Source organism: Furipterus horrens, unplaced genomic scaffold, assembly GCF_987537825.1.
Source record: "Furipterus horrens unplaced genomic scaffold, mFurHor1.1.pri manual_scaffold_9, whole genome shotgun sequence".
In the NCBI taxonomy this organism is placed as follows: Eukaryota; Metazoa; Chordata; class Mammalia; order Chiroptera; family Furipteridae; genus Furipterus; species Furipterus horrens.
The window spans coordinates 76,641,923-76,669,687 of NW_028327179.1; the positions used below are offsets into that span (position 1 = coordinate 76,641,923).

General features: G+C 35.0%; 1 protein-coding gene across 1 annotated transcript; it reads right to left on the reverse strand.

Moving 5' to 3' along the window:
• Nucleotides 1-406: 406 nt before the first annotated feature.
• On the reverse strand, nt 407-26,784 carry ING3 (inhibitor of growth family member 3). The gene is made up of 12 exons (XM_090286780.1): nt 26,635-26,784; nt 26,314-26,385; nt 23,133-23,233; nt 21,612-21,677; nt 11,794-11,890; nt 9,703-9,774; nt 8,789-8,908; nt 8,378-8,535; nt 7,599-7,792; nt 5,646-5,835; nt 4,471-4,509; nt 407-2,919 (listed from the first exon to the last, which is right to left on the reverse strand). Exons 1-12 carry the CDS (start codon nt 26,660-26,662, stop codon nt 2,803-2,805), a joined length of 1,254 nt encoding a protein of 417 aa, XP_090142906.1. The 5' UTR covers nt 26,663-26,784; the 3' UTR covers nt 407-2,802.
• Between the last annotated feature and the right edge of the window lie 981 nt (nt 26,785-27,765).

A 27,765-nucleotide genomic window follows, 5' to 3' on the forward strand; every position in this document is an offset into this window, starting at 1 on the left:
CACAGGAACACACATACACATACACCTTCATTTCTCTATTCTCAACATTTGGGTGCTTAATGTTTGTAAAATTTTAAACATTTTTGAGGGTACTTTTTGTTTTAAAGCCCATCTGTTGAAAGACTTCATTTTAAATAAGTGAGTTTAATGTCTACATTCCACAATGTCTACACACTCAAGGAGTATTTTATCCTTTCCAAACCAAGTATATTAGACACTTACTTTGTCTAATACTGAAATAATTAATTAATTAGATCAAGAAGACCACTTATGAGGTCTAAGGACAAAGGGCACCAATGTTGTACAAGCCTAAGATTGTTAAAAATCTAAAACACGTGGAACTTGCTTTACAAGAGAAAAAGAGCAAAAAATCAAATGCCTTTAAAAAGAATAATTGCATGTTTATCAAACACTCAGCTTCATTTAGGCATTTAATTAAGCCATTTATTGCTTCAAGGGTGTCACCATGAACATTTTAATATACACTCCACAGCAGTAAGGCCTCAATTTTCACCACCTAAAAACTGTGAACCCACATTTGTTTGTTTTTTTGTGCCACCAATTGTTACACGAGTTTTGTACAACAAAGATTTGGAATGTGTATTTTATAATACCAAAATTGCTCATTATACCCCTTGGTGTAAATGTCACAAAGAATGTTACTAGCTGGCCACATTTTTTTCTTTTTTTGGATGAGGTAGTTCCATGTCTAGCTATATGAGATACTAACAGGCTCTACCTATTATTAAATAATTGCCCAAAGTTTGGGTTTATGTTTTTATACACACTTCATAAAATATTCAGTGTTTGAGTTTAAGATCTGTCAAAATGTCTTCTGAGCGATTTGGTAAGTAGTGAAATTCACATACAGAAAAAGGCTGTAGCAGCTGAAAACAGGGAATTTCCTGACTGACAAGGAACTTTCTCTTACAATAAGGCTGTATATAAGGCTGTTCCCTTTGACTAATGTTCATAATACAAATAAGTTTGGAAACATCATTATATATATTTAAAACATTAAACAATACCACTAAGCATCTCCAGGCAACATGCTGATAAGCTAACTGAATACTACATTATATATTATTTCTTAAAGGTTTATAAAATCTCCATGAAAATACTGAGTACCACTAAATCATGATACCCATGATACTATGAAATCATGAGTACCCACAAATTAACCTAAATTAGCTTTATAGGTTGGACAGTTATAAAATCAGACTGCATCAGTTCAGAACTGTGGAATGGCGAAGCTGGAAGAGACCTTTGAAATCCCCTAAACCCATAACCTTTGGGTAGCATTGCATAGACTTCACAGTTTTCTGAATAAGTTCTGAGAGGCTCATAAGTGGTTTTCATTAAAGCAAAAATCTGATGGACCCAGTAAGGTTTGATATAAAAAACTATATAACATAAGTATTTTAAAAGCATTAAGGATTTTTCTATCAAGCAGACTTGACAATATGGAAAATTTATAAATTAAATAGCACCTACAGAATAAAACCTTAGAAGTACTTTAGAGACTTCCTACAGCTAGCATCACCCTGGTTTAATAGCATCACCCTGGTTTAATAAGACCCAGAGTGATTCAAAATTTGAATTGACTGTCATACCAATATACAGTAAAATCAAAAACAGAACTGAATTTTAAGCTGCAACCTAGGGGGTCTCTTTACTTAACCTGGCCACATTGCCTTAAGTCGAAACATCTATAAGCATGATTTTTATTCTATCTGCTGTAATTACTTCTTTCATGTCCTTCCAACTGATGGAAAAGCCAGAGAATGCTCTAAAAAAATACATTTGCATTTGAAATTTACATTAAAATGACTTTCCCTTATTTTCACATCACAAATTTCAAGCATTATTAAAGGAATCACAGAATACACAGCTCTCTGTGTCCTGGGCCTCTGTCCTTTTTTACATTTTGAAAATTGGAATTTTAACGGAATTAAGAACTTTTCATTATTAAAGTGTGTAAATTATAAATACAAGTAATTTTTTAAAAACTTTATTTTAACACCTAATACAATTCCAATTTTAAGGATTACTCGCACAAAAAAATAAACACATTTGGTATAAAAATGTATCACTTTAACACCCTTTCCCCTTCGGACCCTCCCTTCCCACCCTCATGAACTGCACTCTGTCTGGATGCAGAAACATATAAAGACTAATGGCACAGATTAGTTTTTACCTACAGGAGTTTCTGTTTATGTACCCAGGTACTCTAGAGGACACTAGCTCACTTTATCACATGAACCATTTCCTTCAGCCTGCTGAATGTAGTTTCACAAAGAAACAAAGCTTATTATAAAGGCATTTAAAAAACCATTATCTTAAATTCTTTTTAGAAGCACTAGCTTTTTTTTTTGCAACCATTTATATACAGTGTTACGTAACAGCTCTGGAGTACAGTACATGCAGCAGAACATACCTGTTGAATATAAAATATTTTTCTTAAAATCTTCATCGCTGGAATTCTTTGAAGTCTAAATTATAGAATGCCCATTACTTTGAGAAAATGGCTGAGGAATACAAATGTCTGCATATGTTGGCCACTGAAATAATCCAAGGCTAACTGGAATAATATTCATAGCACACCAAGAGTGCATAAATAATTTACTTACATTATTAAAATACAACCCATAAAATTCAAATTCAAGATCTTACAGGATTGTCTATGTAAATCCTTTAGTGGTTGCCTAGAAATGCACTGTTTCGTCTTTTGCTTTTCTTCTTCTTTAAAGTCCTATATAAAAAAGGTGAAGTTTTCTTCTTTCTCAAATGAAGTGACTGCCTTTATTTGTGCCGACTGCCTCTTCTCTTCATTGCAGCAGTACACTGTGGACAGTACCATTTTCCTTTTGGTGCTTCTGTCAGTCCAACACATCCATAATGGAACCATTCTATAGGGCACTAGAAAGTAAAATTGCAAAGAAATCGTTTTTAGTATCTCTAAAGATTAGGCAGTATATTAACATATGCCCAGTAGACTATTAGTTAGATTAATGAAAAAAAATGTTTAAATCTAGGAGCTAAAATACAAATCATATGGTCCAACTGATAAACTTCAGAGAAAAGGAAATGGAGGCAGAGAAAAATTATGCATTTTTGTTAACTCTTGAGATTCGTGTAATCCTAAATAATGAACTAATTTTACTTCTAAATTTACCTGGAGAGTAATTTTATTTTCACTAAAGTTACTTGGAGAGTAAGTTGATACCAACTTTCAAAGACAAAAAGAAGTGAAATGGGTCTCTTATGTAGAAAGGAAATGTATTTTAAAGATCTTATTAAATATTCAGCGTTATTCTTTCCCACATAGAGATGAAGAAGCTACTACTTGTAATTAAAGACATAAAGGAGGAATGCCTGGCTTTCCTTTTGTATCCATTCCTAGATACGTAGAGGAAAAGCACTCTACTCTGCAATATATTAGGTAGTTCTACACTTTCCCAGAAAATCTTAGCATTCAGAAGAAAATAACTGGGAATGAGAGAGATCAGAATATGATGGGATATTCACAGAAATCTCATTTGTCATTGTCACTAACTCCCCAGAAGACAGTTTCCAATACTGCTCTTGAAATGTTTGGCCAATACTGTTTTTGCAATAATCACGAACAGCCCACAAGTTATTCTAAAAGAGGAAATGGGAAAAGGGTCCTCTCTCTATGTGAACATGTTGTTGGGACCCTGTTGGGTCAGAAGTCCAAATTTTAATGTACCAAGCTAACCCTGCTCAATCTTCACATTGTCTTAAAAATTTACATCTCTTAGTATTAACCTTAGGATCCTGACTTTAGTCGGTAGGATTTCTATACAATTCAGAGTTGTTACCCACTCTGGATTAAAAGATGGACAAAAGATTGCTATAAGTAAGGAGAGAGTGAGAATTACTAAACCACACATTCTCAGCATTCAATGAAAGCATATCTCTAACAAAAATTAAGCTTCCAAAAGAAAGGGCAATTTCAAACATCTTTTTTTTTTAATATATATCAGAAGTGGCTTTTCTCAGCTGACACCTGCAGAGTACAACAGGAAACACTACACTAATGGGAGGAAAATAATCTCGCATTAGATCCTCACCATTACCACACTTCACCTGAGCATCCTGCTTCTTGAAAGAACGTATTGTTTTGGGTTCCAATTCTTCACTGTGATAAGGGAACTAGATTCTAGGAATCACAATATTCTTTAGCAAAGGGGGCGGGGTGTTTCTAATTTTCATACAACAAAACACCTTTTTGAAAAACATAATCTGCATAAAACCCTAAAATTAGTTTTAAAAGTTAAAATAGAGAACATTAAAGGACACTATTCTACTTTGGAGAGGAATATTCTGCATTAATATGACATAATTAATGTAACTGTTTTCTTAGACTGAGAGACACAGTAAACAAAAATAGTCAAGTTAATAATACGTGATTTTCTTCATTCCTAAATAGAAAAATTTAATACTTACATCTTGGTTATCACAGCCCACCATCTCACCATAGGATACCTAGTTAAAAAAAATTTAATATTCTTATTATGACTATATAACAAACACCTAAACCAAATTATTTATGATACTGTTAGAAAATAAGAGAAATACACTGAATATATAATTGTATTGAGAAACAGGGTATATAGATTTATACAGTGTATATATATTTCCTAAAATTTTACAGGAGCAGAGGGGGAGATACAGAGAAATTATATCCTTTTTGGAAGTCTGAAAGAATTTGCTCTGTGAATCCCTTTTGTGGGTGGTTCCTTTTGTAAAGATTCTAAGTTTCTTCTTTGGCTACTTACCTATTTAGTTTTTTTTTTCCCTTGTGTCATATTAGGTCATTTATATTTTAGCAGTCAATACTCCATTTCATTGAAACTTCTAAACTTATTACCTATTATATGTATACCCGTTCTTATTTTCTTTTTGCTATTCATTACTCGCACTTCATAGCACAACTTGGTAATTCCTGAATTCACTGAATTTCTCAATGGACTGAATAATTTTCCAAAAAGCGTTAACCAGATGGCATACTTTCTGATTCTATGCACAGGAACAAATAACTTCTCTGTAAAAATTTTTTGGAGGACACTGAGATTTCTCCAAGCTCTACATATGTATTTCATCAAATTCTAGATTTTAGTGTTACAGAGGGAAATCATGGGTAAATCCAATTTTGTTCTTTGTAAGTAACCTACTTTTATTGCCAAGATATTTACTGGATTTTCTTTTCTTAATCCAGGAATGGAATCAGTCAGCCCCTTGATCTTGGACTATCCAGCCTCCAGAACTTTGAAAATACATTTTTATTCTTTAAACCACCCAGCAGTCTGTAGTACAGTATTACAGCAACATGAGCAGACTAAGATAACACACACTTGGGGTACGTAGTAGTGGTACATCAAAATGTTTAATTACGGGTTATATCTGAGAGCTGAGATTTGGGATGACTTACATATTTTTTTATACTCTTTGTATTCGCAACAAACGTTATTTTTATAATAAGCAGGAGAAACTTTTACATAAAAACAAAAAAGAAAGGGTATTTTAACTGGAGTAAAAACAGCCCTTGAAAAAAGTAAAATTGTTCTCTTTTTCCTAGTTTATTCAGATTGTGCTTTTATAGACATATGCCAGACTTTTACCTGATTACAAATGCAATATCGTGGTTCATTTGGGTCGTAAGTCCAATCAACCTGACTGTTTGAGTCAGATTCCGGTACTACTGTTGTCTGTTGAGAGATTTCTTGTACAACGGTTGACGAAGAAGAACATGACGATAAGGAAGAGGAGGTGGAGGAAGAGGATGACTGCTGGCTCGAAGACTTGTTGTTTCTGAAAAAACAGCAACAGTTTTATTTGCTCAGCATCCACAAGTTACCTGAGAATAACTCCTGAATAAAACTGGTATGAAATGAAATCAAGTGAATAAATTAATGTTTAAACCAAACTATTCTGATAAAGAGATTTAAAAGTACAATTGTTTAGAACAACGAAGCAACATTTTTCATAATGGTTTATTTTTGTTTGAGGTTTTTTTGTTATCTGGAGAATAAAAGTATTTATAATTTTTTAAAAATATTTGAAAGTTGTTAAAATATTTTTTTAATCAGTTACTATTTTCTATTGATTGAAATTGTAACACCTTTAAGAATTTGTATTAGTTATGGATACCTTATATTCTTTGTAGTTTTAAGCAAACTGAGTATTATTCATCAAAATCTAAAATACAAATATATATACAAAAGTGGTGAAAATGATCGTGACCATCAAGCAATGTGTGAATATGTACCAGTAAAGGACAGAAAACAAAGAGTTTTAAAACTCAGAAGTAATTTACCATTAACTGTATGCTAAATACATTTAAAAAATACAAAAATTATCATCAGCAGTTAGAATAAACTTGGGTCACAAAGATGGATTAATTTTGAAATTACTTAGCACTTTTGTGGTAATTCTACATTGATCATTCCTTTAGGGGTTTACTCACAAAAATAGAATACAGCAGAAAAATTATAATACAATTATTAGGTAACTAATTCTTTTGGCCTAGCCCCTGGCTGGTTTGGCTCAGTGGATTGAGCGTCGGCCTGCGAGCTAAGTGTCGCTGGTTCGATCTTCCAGTCAGGGTACATCAGAGAAGGAAAACTCTGACTCCAAAAAAACCTCCGCTGCCTTGCGGCATACCTCTTCAGGGAAAGGCTAAGGGAGTAAACCCCGACAGAAAATCCGGAGCCGGAGTCCCTAAGGCGGTTTGACGTTGTAGTCAACACCGGCAACTCCTGCGGCGCACCTGAAGCCAAGCTGTATTGACTCCGTCTTTCCCTTGGACCCTTCAGCTGCGAAGAGAGGGGGGGGTCTGCTGCATGGGCAACAGCAGACCCTCCATATCACCCTGCCCAGGCTCTGTAGCTTCAGCTCCACTGGAGAGGACACTCCAGCGTCATTGCAAGATGTCGATTCAACACGGGAGGAGACACATACCGTGTCACTCCCGAGTCGGACTGCACAGCCATTCTCGGCGGTGCAGATAGACTCTTAAGAAGCTACACCATCGTCTCTCGAGACGGACGGCTGCCGACGACGAATTCTTTTGGCCTAGCATTTGAACTTTCATTATATATGGACATCTAGCATATGCACTTATCTTAAATGTGTCATATACAAAGTCTAGGGATATTTTCATAATTTCAATTTTGGGGACATAAGACCAAGAATTAAGACACCTTGTTCTTAATCAAAATGAAAAACCTCATTTACAAGCAAAAAATTTTCAGGATATAATTTGTATTTTATGTATTAATTTACCTAAAACACATGATTAAATAAGGGTTTACAAATGAAGGTCTCATCAATGGTTTATCCTAATAAATAAAAGAAAGTGAATATTTATCAACAAACCCAATTTAAGACTCTAAACAGTTTTTAAAAACTTTACCCTTCAAAGTATTGCAGTGTGAATGACAATGTCATGTCATCCACCTTTCCAAAGATCATTCTGATCCCTCACATGCTGCCTTTGTTAACATACAAAAGCCCAGTGGGAAGCCAAGCCAAGTGCACAGCTGGCAAAGGTACAGGGCTCCTGTAAGACTTACTTGCTCTTTCTCCCACTCCGTGAATCTGCTGCTGATGAACTGGCATTCTGTGTTAATGTAGTCATGAGTGCTGAAGAAGATGAATAGCCAGCTGTTTCCCTGGGCATTGAAAATTCTTTTCCCAGCTGAAAGTCATTATTTTTAAATGCTTCGTAACTGGCTTTTAAACTTGATGTTCTCCGTCCCTCTTTCATCTGAATAGACATTCATTGATAGTATTAATATACATAAATATGTAGATTTTCTTTTTCAAGTGTCACTAGTTACAGCATTATTTTGGTTTAGCCAACACTACTTTTTCTTTTTAAACAATTATTTTCATCATTGATATTTAAGCTATCTTATGTAAAAAATTTAAAATCAGTTTTTACACAGTTATGGGGTAATTAGAGGATTGGTAACTTAATTTGGAATAAGAGACAAACTGTAGAAGTGAATCAATTCAAGGCAACCTAAGTTCTGAGGCTACAGAGAAAGCCCTGGAACAGTAGCGGGGACAAAGGTTTGTCCTAGCAGATGCTGTGGACTATAGTCAAGAACATGGCCATCACAAGCAATTATAGTAAGAATGAATCTGCAAGAGATCATATGAGTCTATTTTTTTACTATTCATTATCAATCAAGTAATTTCTGCTTATTCATTTCATTAAATAAAATGTAGGCTATCATAAAATACGATTCAAAAATGAAACTGTACAATCAAGAAAACTCTTTTAGTTCACATCTAGTTGTTTCTGCTAGACTTTGCCAATAATTAGGGCACAACCTCCGCCTTTTACCTGAGCTGTAGCTTGGACTGCTTGCGCTGCTGCCATGGTAATCGCTCCGGCACCAGTTCCTGATGAGAATGAGCTGATGTTATAGGACGCCAAAGGCTGGGAGGAATTCACATTGTAAGCATTGTTGGAGGAGGCCGTAGAATTATTGTTTCGACAACCTGTGTAGAATTAAAGGAGATACAAAAATGCTCAGAGAGAACATTAGTGCATTTAAAATACATTATTTCTCATGACAGATATAATCATTAATTAAAAATTTTCATGTCAAGATTTTCCTTTTTCTTCTTTCCCCATATGTAGGCTTTAACCAGGAAAAGACTATTCGATTCATTAACCCTAAATGCTTTCATTTCCCCTTATTTTAACATTAGTAAGCTAAAGCAACCAATCATATTTAAGAAATAAACCTACCAAGTGTATTTTCCTTAGAGGCATCTGATGTTAGGGTAGATAGAAGAGCTTCAGATTTAAACTTTTTTTCAGGAATATGATCTGTTGTTGCATGGTGAGAAGTTGGATTATACTTCCTTTCTGTATATAAATAAAGAATCCATGCATTAGCAGTATGGACAAGGCATAATACTTCCACCTAGTTATAAACTGGTATATTTATGACCTGAGTTCTTCATGAAATACAGGACATTACGTTTTCTTAAAAGACAGGACAAACAACTCTGTGTCACAGGTTTTATCAAGAGCAGAATGTTCGTTAAAAAAAAAAACTTCAGTAGCAAAGTAGTGAAGATAACCCGTGATGCACCATGGTTTCACATGTAGCATGAGGAAAATTCTGATTTGAAAACATTATCTACAATCTAGGTAAGTTTTCAATCAATGCTTCTTTCATGTAAAATTGATTTGTCAAAATAAAAATGCATAGACAGTCATCAAACCAACTGACTAAACCATTCATTTAGTCACTAAATGAAACTTCATTGTATGCCAAACAGCAGGTTAAGCACTGGAGAAGCAAGAAGGAAAAAGACAAAGAGCCCACCATCTAGTCGTTCGTGTTTGGCTCTGTTGTTAACACTCCCTATGGAGAACCAGGTATTTGTATATAAGAAACATGCTATCAGTCCCATACATTCTTTCTCTATGGATTCCAGAATAAAACACATTCCGTGTCCCCAAACAAATGTGCTTTTACCAAGTGAAGAAGAGCAGTCTGTCAATAATTGCAATGAAAAATATATATCTAACAAAATAAAGGAAGAAAAAGGTATTTAATTTAACCAGTTGTACAGATCTAACAAAAGAGAATATACAGGTAATATGAGTTTTTAATTGTATTTAAAATTTTATTTGCACTAAACCAAACTTACTTTCTACTGGAGTATGTGAATGAGCATGGTGATTATTCACTGGCTGTGAAGGAGTATCTAATTCCAAAGATCCTAAAAAAAAGGTGAGGGGGACACAGAAATTCACTGCCATTAAGTGTTACCATAAAACTTGACATGCCAATCAAATACAGGTACTGTGCACCCTTACTCAGACTAGAGAACTCTGATGCATATGCCTGTATCATTTTAGTCAAACACATTAGGTCACTGCTCCCAGTTTTACTTGGCGCCAATCCCATACTTTCTATAAACAATAAGTAACCCATTTCTCAATATTCACCTTAAGGAAAAAACAGCTTAAGTCATGCTAATAAGGAAATTTACAACAGCAGGTATTACATAAGAGGATGAATGGATATTATAACTCCCTTACTGCTAAGAGCTGAAACACTCAACCTAGTTTTACTGAGTTGAAGACTTTTCTATGAGAAATCCTAAAGTGTTAGGCAATGGGGCATTACTACATGAAAGAAAATTCTTTGATCATTAAAATAACATAAGATAGTAAAAACTTCCTAAAAGGAGGTAGAAATTTTGCTTGTGGAAACTGAAGCATAAAATCTCTACTGCCAAGCTTTAAAATACTTTTAAAGGAATGTTCTGGGTTCATTTTAATACCTTGAGATGAAATTGACACAGGGCATAGGGTGGAACAGTTTCTTTACTGGATCTGATTAAGTTTCATATGTCTATGTCCTTTTGAGGATGCTTCATGAACCTTCCTGCAGTACTGAATAGGCATGAATTATTGTTACAGCTATTATCAGCATTAAAAAAGAAAAATCCAAACCAGCTATAGGATATTTTGTCTCAAAATACTTATTATCTTCAGATAGGGTTTCCCTGGAATATTAGATCATCATTTGACGTGATGGATCCACCCTGACTGGTGTGGTTCAGTGGGCTGAGCATCAGTCCATAAACTGAAAGGTCATCAGTTTGTTCCCGGTCACATTATTGGGTTGAGGGTCAGGTCACGAGTTGGGAGCCTGTGAGAGGCAACTAATGATGTTTCCTTTCCTTTCTTTCTCCCTCCCTTCCTCTCTCTAAAAATAAATAAATAAAATCTTTTTAAAAAATCAATAAAATGATGGATCTACTTTTGAATACAAAATGCAACTAGGGACAGCAAGATGGATTCGTGCCTGGTTGCTTCTCTAGTTGACCTTTAGTGAGAGTATAACCAGGGTTAAATTAACATCAAACTGTAAAGAAACCTTTCATCTGTGTGTAGAAATAGTACATGTTCTTGCTGTTAAAATGGACGGAGAATAAAAAAGACATCTGAACCCTTTAACTAAATTCTAGTACAAATCAGCCATAATACTAACTTGGTTCACTAACACTGAGCTAGTGTCTACTTGGGGTTTAGCACCAAACTATATCCTTTTATGGACGTTATATATTTAGGTTGGAAGAAGTGCTAAATTAGTTAAAACAAAGCTCATGTCTCCATTGTTGGGAGGACTCCTTAGTTAAATCCAAGAAGTGATATGGGTAACCTACAGCAAGAGATCAAGTTGAGCCTTGCAGAGAAAATACTATTAAAATGGCTTCTTGCTGATATGTGAAAGTTTAGAAAGGCTTTTTTGGAGAAAAAGAGACAGTATTGTGGAATCCATTAAAATCTTTCTCAGTAATACAGTTGAGGAAAAGCCTTAAGACAGTTCTTAAGAAGGAATAATAACCCTTCTCAAAGTTTACTGTTTATACAAAGCATAAACAGGCAGGGCAAAGTCGATACATTTAATGACAGATGGTTAACTTTTTCTAGATGGTTCTTTTTCTTTAAGTCTTTATTCTTACCACTCATCTTACTAGTATATATGCATATTTAAAAATGGAATGACTTAATATGTTATTTTCATAGTAAGTGAATGAATACCCTATTTATCTATCCCTGTTTCCATGAACCAAACAGTTCTAACTGCCAGCTTCCCAAGCTCTCTGACCTGGTTGCCACCATTCAGCAAAATGCAGGATCTGAGAAGTTCCTGTGGGTCAACTGTCTCCTCAGTGATTTGCACACATAATGTCCAACATTGATGGAAAACTGTAAATTTTACTTACGCCTCTCTAATATTTCTGTAATTCCAGCATTATCAGCTTCCAGCTCCATTTTAAACTTAGCCAGTTCCTGATCCAGCTTTCTCAAGTGTCGATCTACCTGTTTCAAAGAAGATCAAAGATAACCACCAAAATTGGGGACATTATTAAAGTGTCAGTTTAATGAGGAAATCTACATCTTTGTTTCTGTTAGTGAATCTTTTTTGTATCCTTGAGCAGAACAATTAACCTACACCTCAGGTCTTTATAATCTATAAAATGAAGGTGCTGGGTAAATAATCTCCAAAATTCCCCTTTAGTAAATTCTAAGTTTTAAGAAAACAAAATTGCAATTTGTTATAAATTGTTTGAAAAAAAGTGGGATATAAAAACAAAAGCAAAGCTGATATTAAGTATGGAGGTGAGGGGGGCGCAGAAGGGCTGGTAGCTTTTCACAGTATGCCCTGGATTAGTTTTCGCCTAACCTTGCCCTACTTATAACAAGGCCATCCACACTGCTACACCACAATCACAGTCACTTAGAATGAGTAATGGAAGACCCTCAGTCCACAAACAAAGAAGTTACTCTATACTATATGTACATTTTTCTGAGGCGGGAAAGTGGAATATTATACTTGTAAACATTTATGTAAAGGGCTGAAACAAAAGGAGTGTTTAGCCAGAAAACTCCATTCACCAAAAAGCCTGGTTAAAATGGTTTTACTATAAAACTACTGCCCTTGTAAAGGTAGCAAATTTTATTTTCTCATTCACCTATAGACCTTTTGAGTGTTTTCAGAAAATGATATGACACCTCAAACTACGAACAAGTTTTAATTTATTTTTAAGCTTAATATTAAAATAGTTTTTCAAATTTACTATTTTGAAATGAAACGAAAATTCATGAAATCTTTTGAAAAATATTCATGTTATATTGCTGACATCTTTTTTCAAATTCTAATGTTGCAAAGGGTTACTGTTATAATTAAGAATAACTTTTTTACAAATATCAACATGTCTACGACACACTACAAGAGCAAATAAGTTAAATAAGAATTTCAATTAAATAATGTGTATCTAAGCAAGGAAGGGGAGAAAAGTAGAAAAAGATAATTTGTGTATGTTCGATGCCAAGTAATGTGCTTGGTGCCTTATGGTCTATCTTTTCTAGCCCTCCTTCTAAACTTTTGAAATAGTTTATTACTATTTCCATTTCATAATTAGAAAGTAAGGCTCACAGAGCTAAAGTAACATGCCCAAAGTCAACAGCTAATGCGTTACAAAAAAGGGATTTAACTCTGATCTGATGGTAGGAAGTTGTGCTTCACCATTTATACCTAACATTTTCCCCTCTGAACTTGTATATGCAGAAGCCAGTTGTTTTTTAACTCAGAGTAATATAATTCAAATTGAAAAAATAGGAATATTGTCTTATTATTTTTTATATATTAACAGCAACAATTGGGGTGTTGGTTTGTGATTTTTCAATAATTTAAAGCCCTATTTTCTTCCATCTTCACACAGAAGTTATTTTTCAGAGCTTGGCAGAAGTGGTAATTACAATATTTAAAATCCTATAGGGTCACATATTATGGACACTTGCTCCTATTCAAAGAACCTGCAGGTAACTGAACATCCTTTAAAGGATCCAGCCCCCGAACTTTCAAAAATAAAGTATGAACACAGACCTCAGTTATTCAAGAATATAGTTTACATTGTCAAAACTTAATCTCAAGGGAAATAAGAAAAAATATTCATATTTGAATTCCATGACCACCTAATGCACTGAAAATACTCCACCATTTTCTTACCTACAATTATATAACTAATAAATATTGAGTTCTTATTATGTGCTTGGCATTGGGTTACATGGAGGATACATGACATATGAGAGAATCCCTGCTTCTATAGTAATTAGAATTTAGCTAACAAATCAAGATTTATGTAAGATTTTTAATATAATAAATGTTTAAAGTATATCTATAACCTAGATATAACAAATAAGCAATAACTGAAAAAGGGACAGAAGCAGCACTTAAAATATATAACACTGGGCAGTATAGAAGCAAAGGAAGTATGAGTGTGTGAAGAATGCATTGTATTCAAATAGACAGAAAAAGGAGTACTAATTAAAGAATGTAAAGAGACAGGAAGACAAACAGTATTCTTAGAGAGTAAGTAGAGTATGGTGTGGCCTGTAATTGGTACATGCAGGTTAGAGAGGAAGAGTATTAGTATCTCAGGTGGGAGAGTGGGGTTAGGGTAAGATGAGGACATCATCACACCTCCAACTCCACCCTGCAGTGAAAAATTGCTTTAGTGTATTAAAGACAGTACTGATAAGGTTTCATACACCTGAAAGCATGGAAAATAATAATGAGAATTTCCACTAATAGCTCAAAAAAAGCAATGCAACTCAAAGAATTAATAACTCTAAAAAACAAATTAATAATTAAAAAACAAATCCATAACATGGAAAAGCCTTAACCACCTTGCTGTGGGCAGCTTTGGAAGATGGCTTACAATCATTCCTATTTCCTGGTATGTCAAAAAGGTTATAAACTGATTAATATTATAAGCAAATATTAGCTAATGAGAATTTTCTTAGATTCATCATTGCTGTACTAAATCAAATTAGCAGTTGGAAGGTAAGTTAAACACAATATTTATCTTAAGCTATAAAGCACCAGGATGCTTAAACAGTATCAAACAGCCATGACAAAAGCTTAATAGAATTTGACTGTAATCTATAAAGTACATTCCCTCTACCTACATGATTCTGAATGGTTCAAGTATCTATTCTAGCTGATCATTATAATGGCCTCACAGGTTACAGACAAAGCAAGAACCTAAGTTGCCCGACCCCTGCACACATTCCTGACTCTGTAAGACTGATTTACAGAACAAAGAGGGCACTGATCCAATTGAGATTTTCCACTGGCCATAGATTCCTAACACAAAACTGACCGGGCTCTGATTATTTATTTGTTCCCCACTCACTGTCAATAAAGGCTAGCTACAAGTTTCCTTAAACTCAAAAATCATACTCTGTAATCCCAGATCATCAGTGCTTTAAGCTTAAAGTTATCATTATTTTTCTGACCTCTTCAGAGACAAAGGAAATTCTCTCAACAGTGTTTAAGTTATTCATGAGCATAAAGGTATTTAAGTCACACTAGGCTCCTGAGCATGAAACAAACAAAAAATTTCTCATTCTTTAACCTTTTTGCACTGAGTTGTAATCCTTTATTCTCTTTTGACTCTCCCAGGCTTCTAATACTCAAATTTTCACATGTAACTGATGGACCGAACCTGAACTAAATGCATATAGCTTTTTAAAAGTTTCTACATGATTTATGGTTACAGATACAAATTCTAAAATTTAGATGTCTTAACTTTCCCTTTGAGAATGAGCACTCAGTCTAGAAAGTTCTAAATTGAAATCCACATCAATAAGAGACAAATTTCTATCCATGAAAAGATCAGGTAATAGCGAATAAGGAAGGTAAATTGGGGAAGAAAAGGATTCATGATGGTAAAGTATTTCTCTGATGAGTCATGAAAATGATTCTTTCCAGCTCTGAATTATATTTAAAGTAGATGAAAATTTGATCTATCCTTTGGCTGAATCAAATCCTTGAACCCTCAGCACATAAACTACATCTAATCATCTTCCAAAAGACAGTAAGGATAGGACACAAATCAAAAGGTCAAACTTGCACAATATGTTTCCTTAATTAGAGTAGCAGATGAAGAATTCTCAAATTTATAGGTAAAATGTTGGCCTGAAATAAAATCATCTCAGGAATAGGCCAGGATATAAAAAAGCAGCAGGTTCAAGGGTATTGGGCACTGTTAACAGACTGCTAAAATAATTCAAGCATTAACTAAAAGTTCAAATTTTATCAGAGTATACGTAAATCAACTTTACTAGGTATTCTAATCTAATACAGCCTAATGATAGTGACATCTGGCTGAGGAACACAAATAAGTGTATAATGATTTTAAGTATCAGGATTCTAGAAGGAAATTATTGTAATAAAATATAGATTTTTTTTCTGTTATTCACATTTCACTAAAACACTACCGAATTTTTAATTTGCTCTATTGAACCCTAATTCCACAAAGTTCTTCATTTGTTGATATTAACGCAGTCCTGTTTCTTAATAAATGAGGTCATTAGAACAGTGCAGGTTATAGGAATAAAAAGTTTGCTACTGATTTTAAAAGAAAACAAAATATTTCAGTGAAAAATAATGTAATAAAACACTATGCTATAGTAAAACATTGAAGGGAAAAATCAAACATGATTATATACTAAATTGTTATATCTTAAAATCTGTCAAAATAATACATGCTTAAAACTACCATAAAATATGCCTACACAAAGGAATACATCAATCTCATCTAAGGTGAATTTCATTCCTCTGTTCAGAATTCTTCACTGGCCTCCCGTTGCTTTTAGAATAAAAATCAAAGTCAAACTGCTCCACTGATTTGATTTGCAAGGCCCTGCGTGTGCCGGCTCCTGCCTGCTTCCTCTCCTACCACTCCTGTTTCTCACTATACTTCAACCACACCAGCCATGTTCCTGCTTCAATCTGCAGGCCTTTTCTGCCTCAGACTTTGCACTTGGTACATCATCTGCCTGCAATGTTCTTCTTTAAGCTTTCATGTGGCTGGTTCGTTCTCCTTTTCCAAGTACCCTCTTCTCTGTCACCTCTGGAGACTACATTCATTTGAACTACACTCTTAACAGCTTCCCCAGTTTTTCATTCTTTTTCGCTCTCTCCACAATGTTTATACCCTTCACAGCACTTAGCAAAATCTAAAATAATCCTACTTACTAATTTGCTTATATCCTTTGCCTATTGGTGCCATTACTGCCCCCCCTTGCACCCGTAATTGTTCATAGCTGGAGCTCTATAAATATTTGTTGAATGAAAGTTAATACTCTCCCACTATGTAGAATTTGGTCAGTACAAGTAGCACTGTTTACTGGGTGAATGAACTACAAATAAAAAGTACTGTAATTTTATACTTACACTAGGTCCCATCTACTCACCTCTCAAGTGCATAACATTCTAAGCTCTCAAATGTTAAACGTTACTGGAATTTAATTTCTCTTTAATGTTTATAAAGAATTTCACTTGGATGTTTATTGATATTTTGAGGAACAGAACAAATTTGAGATGGTAAATGCATTTAGTGACCCCCCTACTGAACAAATCAATGATTCCCTTATGTTTGATTGCAATTACTTGCATGGCTAATAAAGTAAATTTCTTGGCCTCAAGCATTAAGTGTTCAAATACCATGACCCACTCCGGCTATATAGGGCAGCGCACAAACCACAAACACTCCAGAAAGATGTATAATTGGTGTTAATGTTTTAATATTTATGTGTGATAACTAATGCTAATTTTCACTTATGGAAGTAATACCAAATCTGTAAGTTTACCCCTTAAATAAATTTCATTTATATATTTTCTTGGTAAATAGATGCACAGGTGCTATGGAGATATTGTAAAAACCTTACAGGTGGAATGCAAATGACTGATGTTTGGAAAATACTGGGTTAGATCACCTCAAAAAAGTCTTCTTTGTCCTTCTGTGCACCACTCGACCAATGTACTGTACCAGGCTCTGAAGGTGCAGAATGATTAAGAACCTCACCTACCCTCAGGGACCCTGGTTGCAGCTAATATTTTTATTTAACAAAAATAATAAAATAGACCCTGGCTGGTGTGGGCCAGTTGGTTGGAGCATCGTCCCATAAACTAAAAGGCCACGGGTTTGATTCCTGGTAGAGGCACATGCCTGGGTTTTAGGTTCTGTCCCCTGTCCGGCACATACAAGAGGCAACAGATCAATGTTTCTCTCTTACATCTATGTTTCTCTCCTCTTTTTCTCTCTCCCTCCCCCACTCTTAAAATTAGTAAGCGTGTCCTCAGGTGAGGATGAAATAATAATAATAATAATAATAATAATAATAATAATAATAATAATACCTTATTGGGAATAAGTTAACTGGATATCCAGTATTGTCATTATTTGTACAGTACTATCTAACACTTTTTCTTTTTTATTTGATTCCAGAGAGAGGGGAAGAGAGGGAAAAAGAGTGAGAGAAACATCAGTGCAAGAGTGAAACATCCACTGGTTGCCTCTTGCATGTGCCCTGACCAGTGAGCAAAACCACAATCCAGGCATATGCTCCGAATGGGAATCAAACCTATGGCCTCTCAGTTTGTGGGATGATGCCCACATTTATAGCAGGGAAAAGACAAACACACCAGGAAAAGGTAAATAAATAACTATAATGTAATTCGAGTAATAAATTCACATGATTAACATGATTTAGAGGCTGGCATGATTCTGTTGAGGGGTAGGGTGAGGCACAAACTGCTGATTACCTAGACAATATACAGAACCCCACATACATGGACTGGCAATGCTCCATGTTAAACACCTTTTCTCAGCTTCCTTTGTGGCAGGAAGCCGTAGGTGAGACTTCCAGGAAGGCTCCTTTTGAGTAATCCCCTACTGCAATTCTTCTACTTGTCCAGAAGGAGAACAGACTGGAAATAGGCTGGGACACTTATGTCGCAGTTGCCATAAAAGCCCTGGTCTATCTCCTCTAACAATTATTTTACATGAAATAAAAATAAATAAATAAATCTTTTGTTTAAATCACTATTGTGTGGCTTTCCTGTTATAAGTTGTCAAGTCTCTTCTAGAGATAAATGACATAAATATCAAGAGTATTGAGATGACTTTAATAAAGAAGCAATGCTTGAGGAGGGTTATGAAAGATAAAGTTTACCAAGCAAAGATAAAAAGGAAAAGCTTTCCAGGCAAGTTTTTTTCTATAGTACAATGGCAGGCTGAAGTGGAGAGGCAGGGATAATGAGAAGTACATACTTAAAGTAAAATGAACAACACATGGTGATTAACTGAATGTGGGGAAGTTAGGGAGACAGGAGTCTGGGATGCCTTTCAGTATTCCAGGGTGAATGACTAGGAGGTGGCTGGTTCTGAGATTAAGAAAGAAAATGTGGGTGTGTTGCGGGGAGGCACTAAGAGAGAGACAGTGAGAGAAGAAAAAGGGGGAGGCTATGAGTTAAGTTTTAATACACAGAGGTCCAGGGCCTCGGAACACTCAGATAAGATGAATAGGCTCAGAAGAAAAGTCTGAGCTTGAGGAATAATTAATGCATAATTGTCAAAACTAAGTGAACACATGGAAAAGTAACGAAGGAATGTTTTTCAACTTGGGTGTTGTGTGTGGGGACAAAGGAGGTAAAACTGGCATTTGACAAAACAGTTCCTCACCATGTGGCATTTGGTCTTCCTAGTCTCTGGAACTGGGGAAACCGATGGGAAGAGGGTTACCTCTATATAAGAAACAACTTGAACAAAGTAAGAAACAACACAGGTCAAAGACCAAACCCTGAGGAAGAGCAACCATTATATGCGATATTCAAGAAGGAAGAGAAAAAAAAAAGAAGGAAGAGAAAGGCCACAAAGGTGGGAGGGTAATACTGATGATTAATATTAAGTTGCAAAGAAGAATGGATTTTTATGTTATGAATATGATGGTCACCTGAAGTAGCAATGGTGTATTAAAAAAGGAGGAGAGGAAAGAAGAGGGAAAAAAGTAAAAAGGAAGCGGAGGAGGAAGGAGGAAAGGGGAGAAGAAATGAATAAAGACAAAGGCAGTGCTAGAAATTCTGGGGGGAAGGGAATAAAACAGGTTCAGCGTGGCAGAGCTGACAGAGAAGTGGCTTCAAGAAAGTAGAAGATGTCAGAGAAATAAGATGGAGTGAGAATTTAAAGAAGGAGCGAGTGCTTACTATCTGCCAAGCTTTGAGCATTATATATATATATATGTGGTAACTCCTCCCTTAAGGTGCAAATTAATACGCTATTTCACAGGCAAGGAAACTGAGGTTCCAGGATTAAGTAACTTCTCCAAAGTCCTGCTATCAGTGAAGGAGCTGAACTCACGTCTGAAGAGATCTGTTATGACACCTGCTTTTTATTACATTTTACTAAATTACATCATCTTTTATTACCTCACTCTCTAGATAAATAATCTATCCCCTACAAAGAATTTAATTTTCATTTTTTCTGAATGAAATGCTTTCTCCTCAATATAATACCTAATCCAGACCCCTGAGCTTCTGAATAAAATTCTATTCAAAACTTATCTCAAACCCTCCAAGAAATCAAAAATAACTCCATATGGTTTAGTTAAGTCTTTTACTAGATATGCCTTAATACTCAACTGCACTAATTTTTATTTGTTATATGTTTCTATTCAGGTTTATCAGTTTACTTTGTGGGCATGTCTTCCAAACTAGTTTACATTAAGGGCAGAAGCAATTTGTAGTATTTTCTCTTTATTCCTCCATTATACCCAGGTAAATTCTATTATATCAAGCACAGAGTGGATGAAAACTTTGGTTCATAAGTAACAGAATGATACACACACAAACACACACACATTTAAGTTATATGTATTTTTCTAAATGCCTGATTTTTAATAAAGGTATAAAAAGAAGCAAAATAACAAAATATGAACAAAACAGAGTAGAACCAAAGAGCTAAACAATTTAAAAAACTGGTAGTCCCTAAATAAAGACTGGCATATAGTTATTAAATATGAGGAAGAATGTTACTAAAAAGTTGGTCTTGGGTTCAAATAACAACGTCTTTCTCTATGTTTATAAACATAATTCAATATCAAAAGAATTAAGAACTTTTTTTTCATTCCACAGTAAATCAAGCTGCAGCCCCCTCTACCTTTCTTTAGGCAGTATCTTTTATGAAATTGCTTTCAGAATAACTGTAAGAACAAACAAGCCTTGGTTATTATAGCCATAAAATATTTTCACTATATAAAAACAACTAAATATTTTCTATGGCTTTACATGACGTTTTCTAGTTTTGTATAAGTATTTACAACATACACCATATGTGGTATGCATCTCTTTTCTTGTGTCTTGCTTACCAATGATAATTATATTTACATGTACTTGTTCAGTAATAAGATTGTGTCCAGACAAGAATATAAAGAAAGATCTAAAAATCTTTATGGTAAAGTTCACCAAAAGTGAATGTTTGTTTCAACTTCAACTTGCTTTGAGGCAAACCAGAAATGAGTATTACTTAAAGTAGCTATTTTAGGAGAAGATGCTTTACATAAAAAAAAGGGCACCATATTTATACCAGAATGAGAATTACTGCATATACCTGCCTTCTTAGCAATTTCAATCTTTTACAAGCACTGCTGCTGCAAAAGATAACCTTCTTTTAAAGTTTATTTAATCCACCACTTCCCATTTTTGATACCTAAGCCAGTTATGTGCTGTCTATTGATATCACTTAATATAGTTGAATATAATCTATTAACACTGATTCAAATGATTCTCTTCTTCATTTTAATTGGACTACCAAGAACTCTTCTCAACAGAGTAGTCTTATCTGTATTTACCACACCAATAATCTCAATATGACTTACCAGGAAAGTAAACACACTACCTTAAGAAGATAAATATTACTAAAATTAAAAATTGGTGAATTCCTCCTTAAAATAAAAAAAGTCTAACATTAGATAGAATTTGAAAGCAATGTAGATTTGGCTAAAATGTAAGGATCTTAACCTGTTAATTAACAGTGGACACTCCAGGACTCTTTTCCACAAAGAAACCAAATAGACACTGAACTCTCAAATTAAATGTTTTAGTCTGTTCTTCCTATTACAGTTAAGCCAATAAAATTTAAAATAACTACAATTCAAGTATTTATGGCATAGCATGCATATTAATTTTACTTACCAAATCATATATCTGGTTTGCCAACTGTACCTTCTCATCCGCATCTTCCAAAGCTTTATAGTAATCCTAAATAAAAACATTTTCATTTCAAGAATAAATTAATAATCTTAAAATTATCATACCTTGTTATCACTCAGTCATCCTAGATAAGCAATAAAAATCCAGTTAAGGAAAGGATGGAGATGAGTTAGGATGAGAAATTACGCACAACGGCCAAGAATTAAAGAAAGATGTTCAGAATTCCTAGAAAAGATATAAATAAAAAATAAATACTATTCCAAGTCTAGCCTCTATACCAGTAAAAGTTATATGAGCTAATGAACAGACCTTTTTCTTAAAAAAAAAAAAAAAAAAAAAAAAATTTTTTTTAAGTTAAAATTTGTCTAATTTGTAAAGAACATTTAAGGTCTCCACTTTTTAAACTTTTTTTTATAAAAAGTACAACTACTGAAAAAAATCTGACCTGTATGTCCCTCTTTTCCAATTGCTCTATAATTCTCATTTTAAGTTAGATATCAATTCATACAACTCAACTTATACTTGATATTTCTCCTCAGTATAAATGAAATTATTGTTTTAAAAACCTGGATTTATAAATTTCCATGGAGTACTAGACTTTTCAGAGTATATCCAAACTGTATACACCAAAAACGTAGCAGGTTAACAGCATGATGAATGGCTTTGGGATGTATATATTGATGCCTATACTCAAACACACCAAAGTCTCTAGGAATCCTCTAAGCCAGGACCAATTCTGTCATAAATTCTAAATTTTTTTTCTCTTAACAGAAATAATCAGCCCTCAGGTAGTAAAATAAATGACGTAAACACTCTAAATTTGTAGTTTCAAACTTATTAATTGATCTTTGAAAAATTCTGTGAAAGGTGGGACTGGGGGTGGGGGAGGACATAATTACTAAGAGATATTAAAGGATCTGTCCAATGTCACAGAGCTAAATGGCAGAGTCATGATCAAAGCCAGGTGTTTTAAGTAGTTCTTCCAGTGTATCCCAGAAAAACTAGATCATACCTTTAAAGCAAACCTTAGAGGGAGAGCTGATATCCATTCTAATCTGAAAGATAACTTTAAGGACTATGCAACTAATTAAAAACTCAAAGAAGTCTTTATTTCTAGGCCTAAGTCATGTATAAATTTAGAATTTTAAACAAAAAAATTTTAAGGATCCCTTCAGCTCTTAAGATTCTGTTCTGTGATTCCACCTATTTAGGTACCTAGCAATATAAAAACTATGCTTTAAGATCTGCTAATTAAAAATATACTTTTATGGTTCTGTAATTCTCTAATAAAAGTCACTAATTACTGAAACAATATTTTATATTTCCAAAATGCCTGAATGATTAAAAACTCCTACACCCGAAGCTCTATAACACAACTTATTTAAATTCTAAGAAGCCATTGAAAACTTACCCACATTTTGATATCCAGAAAACTAATTTTAAAATATCTTTCTCAGAGGGTCCCACTTTTAACTAACCAATCACCCAGAGTGTTGAACATACTTTTTTGATGGATGCCATTTGCTCTTCTCTCCACTCTGGTTTATTTTTCTTTGCATTCATAAAGAATTCACTGACTCTTTGTTCTAGCTGATCCATTGCATCTACAACATAATAAAAATATTTCATATTTAGATAGTTAAATTCATATACTGAATGTACATGCCTGATTTGGAGGGAAAAAAAAACAAGTATCTGACTACACTCCTTCACTTGGCCACTAACTTAAATATGTCATGCTTTAATTCTGTAAATATATCATACCTTAATTATCTTAGTAAAAAAGAAAGTTACAATTTTCCCTAGTGATAATTTATTTTTGTTGTTATTTTGAAACTTTTCCCAATAATCAAAGTACTCAACAACATAGATAGGCTCTATACAATAGTTTCTGAATAGTAGCACCTTGAGGTCAAAGCTAATGGTATTAAATCTGCCAAATGTGTCAAAACACAATTTCTTATTGTAAGCATCACTTGATAATTGTCACACTTCTTTTAATAAGAAAAAGTGATAACGAAGATACTAACCTATTACCATATGGCCTTAAACACACTATCACCTCATATAATGATTAAAAGCAGTAAGTACAATCATTTATTCACTAAATACACCATATTATTCATTCTCGGCAAGTTTTTTTCTAAATGCCAAGAATACTGTAGTTGCTCATTACATGATTGCTAATAAATAAATAGGATTATCTTGCCATGTAAATTGAGGAAGATCTTTTTACTATATCCTCCAAAGTTTTGGAGATTTTCAGTGAAAAGTCTTACAGTTAATTTTTTTTTTTTAAATTTCCTTTGTTTAACTAAACATTTCCAAACTTATCTGCTAACCAGATTTCTTCTGTGAATCCATGATGCCTATTAACTTTAGAAAATTCTAATTATTAAAATATGCAAGTTTAAAAACCTCTAGTTTGTATAATCTAAGTCCAAATTACAAGATAATTTAAAATCTGTAATGATAATTAAGATAGCCTAAAATAACTCCTTATTGAATGCCTACTTTGCATCAGATACTATATGTTCTAATTTATCTGTATTATTTTAATTCTCATATGATTCTCATTTTATAGACAATAAAAACCCCTCAGAAGTGTTAATGAGGTCAAGCTCAATGGGTAAATCGGTAAAGCCCTAAAATGAATTCAGATCTGACATCAAAATCTGTGCTCAGATCTATAGATAGCACTACTACTTTAGCAAATCTTTAGCATTTCAACTACATTAAAGTTAAGATGAAGTCTGTGAGGAAGCTGGAGAAACACACAATTCAGACTTCCACACCACAATACACTGAATAAAAGAGGGTGGCTTTCATCTGTATTATGTGCCACATGAAACTGACAACAGGCTGAGAAAAGCGTATGTCTGAACAATAATGTGTGTGGTGGCGGGGCAGAGAAGCAAGGGGGAGAACAGAACAGATTCTTAGCTACCTCAAGACTCTCACACTCCGGAATGTTTGCTCTCTGGTATCTTTTCATGATACTCTGTTCCTCCCTATCACACCCTAAAACCCAGATTTTCCTCCACCAGTACTTTTATAAGAGGAAAATCTGGCAGCACTAGAAATATATTCTGTACAGCCTAATCACAGCTGGAATAAATGAAATCAAGAAAAATATTTTCTGCAGATATACCCCATGAAGGCCAGTCATTAATATCATTTAAGTAATTTTGTTAAAGAGAACCTACAGCCCTGGCTGGTGTGACTCAGTGGATTGAGCCCCAGCCTGTGAACCGAAGTGCTGCTGGTTCAATTCCCAGTCAGGGCACATGTTCGGTTGCAGGCCAGGTACCTAGGTGGGGGCACACAAGAGGCAACCACACATTGATGTTTCTCTCCCTCTCTTTCTCCCTCCCTTCCCCTTCTCTAAAGATTAAAAAATAAAATCTTAAAAAAAAGAAAAAAAGAGTACCTACATTTCTCCAAAAGAAGGGAGTGACACATGGCAAAAAAAAGTACACTTGATTATTCATTTTCACTGTGTATCATATAATTTATTTCACATTCTTAATTTTAATATAGTATCTATACATGATAGTAAACAGCTATATTATATTCAGTTCACAGAGGGGGAAGGTTTGTGAGGTTCTTTCAAAACATAATGATCGTAAGTTTGGTATTCTCCACTGTTTTCTTGTTTGTTCTTTAAAGACTTTATTTTTAAAGAGACAGGAGGGAAGGGAGAAAGAGAAGAGAAACATCAGTATGCAAAAGAAACATCAACTACTTGCCGATTGGTTGCCTCTCACAAGGCTCCAACCAGGTACCTGGTCCACAACCCAGGCATGTGCCCTGACCAGAAAAGAACCTGTATTGTAACCCTTTGGTCTGCGGGATGACATCCAACCCTCGGAGCTACCCCAGTCACAGCACTGTTTTCTTGTTTTAAGTGTAATTTTGCTATAAGTATTTACCTTCTTATATCCAAAGGCACTGATACTTTCTGAATCATAAACCCGTTTAAGAAACTTCACAGCAAAAAAAGAAAAAGAAAAAGATTATATAACCAAATATTGCTCTATGAAAGAGCAAGTTTAATTTTGGGAAAATGTCACCAAATTACCAAGCTATCACTAACTGAAGAGCCAAAAATTTCATGATGGCAGACAACAAGCTTATTTCCCTCACTCATTTTGACTAGCAAAACACTATGCTGTTGAAAACTAAGAATATATTCTATAAATGCGTAATTTTTCAAATTTGACATGCCAAGGATCTCTTAAAAAAAAAATCACATATAACCCATGTTTCTATGTGTTATCTGCTCTTCAAATTTTTTGATTAGGATGAACTTTAACAGAAATATAAATGCTAAAATCTATCTTCAATACATAAAGGCTCAAAGTAAAAATTTTAACATTTATGCCGATGTTCATTAAAACATGTATCTACATTCTCGATGAAGATATAGGAAATTTTATTGCACAGTTCCAAATTCAAGAAAAAAACACATAAGCGCTCTAATGTCTCCTCTTGTCAAAGCCAGGAGAAAAGTAGAGTGGGAGACAAGAAGAGTCAAGATTTGGCATTGAGAATTCTTTTTGACAATTTCTATGTACTAGTCAATGAGCTGGAGGAAAGTCAAATAGTAGAGGCGCTGGAGTCGATGGCAAGTAAGTCTGGCACGGAACGTGCGCAGCAAACAAGGGCAAACGCGCCGACTTACTCTGCACCTGCAGGTCCATCTCGCGCATCTCCGTGAAGCGGTCCCGCAGGTCCATTGGAAGCTGCTCAATCACTGTCAAAAGGAGAATCCGTCAGAGGGGCGGGGCCAGCGGCGATAGTACGCGCCTACGTCATGCGTGCGTGCGTGCGTGCGTCGGGGGGGGTCGAGGGAGTCGGCAGCCCAGAGCGAGGCTGTCAGTTACCGTGAGAAAGAAACATCCCCCGCCTCCCCCTCCCTCCCGCCATCCCACCAGCCCGTCCACTCGCGCTCTCGCCCGCCCGCAGGTCCCACAGACTGCCCCCGCCAGCACCGCCCACTCACTTTCGAGATAGTCCTCTAGGTACAACATCGCGGCCTTTAGCGCTTAGAGAAGAAGGGGGTCCAGGGGTTTATTTGTGTCACTCGCTGTCGCCGGAGTTTTGTCCCTTCCAATATGGCGCCTCCGCTAGCAGCGCCCGCTCGGCTTCGGCAGAAAAAAAAAAAAGAAAAGAAAAAAAAACACACACTTTGGCGCCTGACGGCGCTTGCCTCACAGCCGCCCGGAGCTGTCATTGGATAGCTGAAGCAGTGACGTAGGCCGACTGGAGTCCGTCCCCGTGCCATTGTGGGAAGTGTAGTTTTATTCCCTTTGCAGCAAGAGTTAACACGCTGGCCGTTTTTCACCGGGAAACTACAAATACCAGGCGCCGTGGAGAGGACTGCGCAACAGAATCTCAAATGCGGTGGCCCTGTTTATTTGTTGATTTTTGCACGGGGAATGACGGGAATTGTATGCGCCTGCATAACACAACTAGGAATAACTTTTCACCTGTTCCTACTGTTGTGATTACATTCCCCGGTATTTGTGAGTCATGGATTTCAAGTAGTGCTAGAAAAATAGCGAAGGTTCTAATGCTAGAATATCCAGCAAAGTTCGGGCAATTTGGACTGTAAAACAGAACTCGCTGTTGGAATTTATCCTCAGTATCCACTCCTAAAAATATAAATGGGACTTCTGGTTGGTTTCCATGTAACTAAAATATGATAGTTTATATTAAATATGGAATGAATATTTTTCCATATTAAAAAATGCATAAGTAGTTCTCAATAGTCTCTCATGTATTCTATTTTGCGATCCGTCTCGTAATTCTAACGAAATTGATCTGTACGTACAAACTACACCCGCAAAAAACAAACAAACAAACAAAAAAAATAGCAAGCAGAGATAACCGATCGAGCCCTAATATCTGACGGGCTGTGCTAGGAGTAAGTTTATGTTTAGTAATAGCCTGTATTAGACGTTTGTAGTCCTGTGCGTTGTCTTTGCCTTTTGACTCCACCTCGCAAATGTTCACCCGTGATAGTCCTTCACTGCCCAGTATTTCTCTTTCCTAAAAATGTTTGCACTTAGTAAAGGTTGGCTATTATCATCCATCTGTCTACTTTTCTTTGTGTTTCAGGGAAATATTAGTT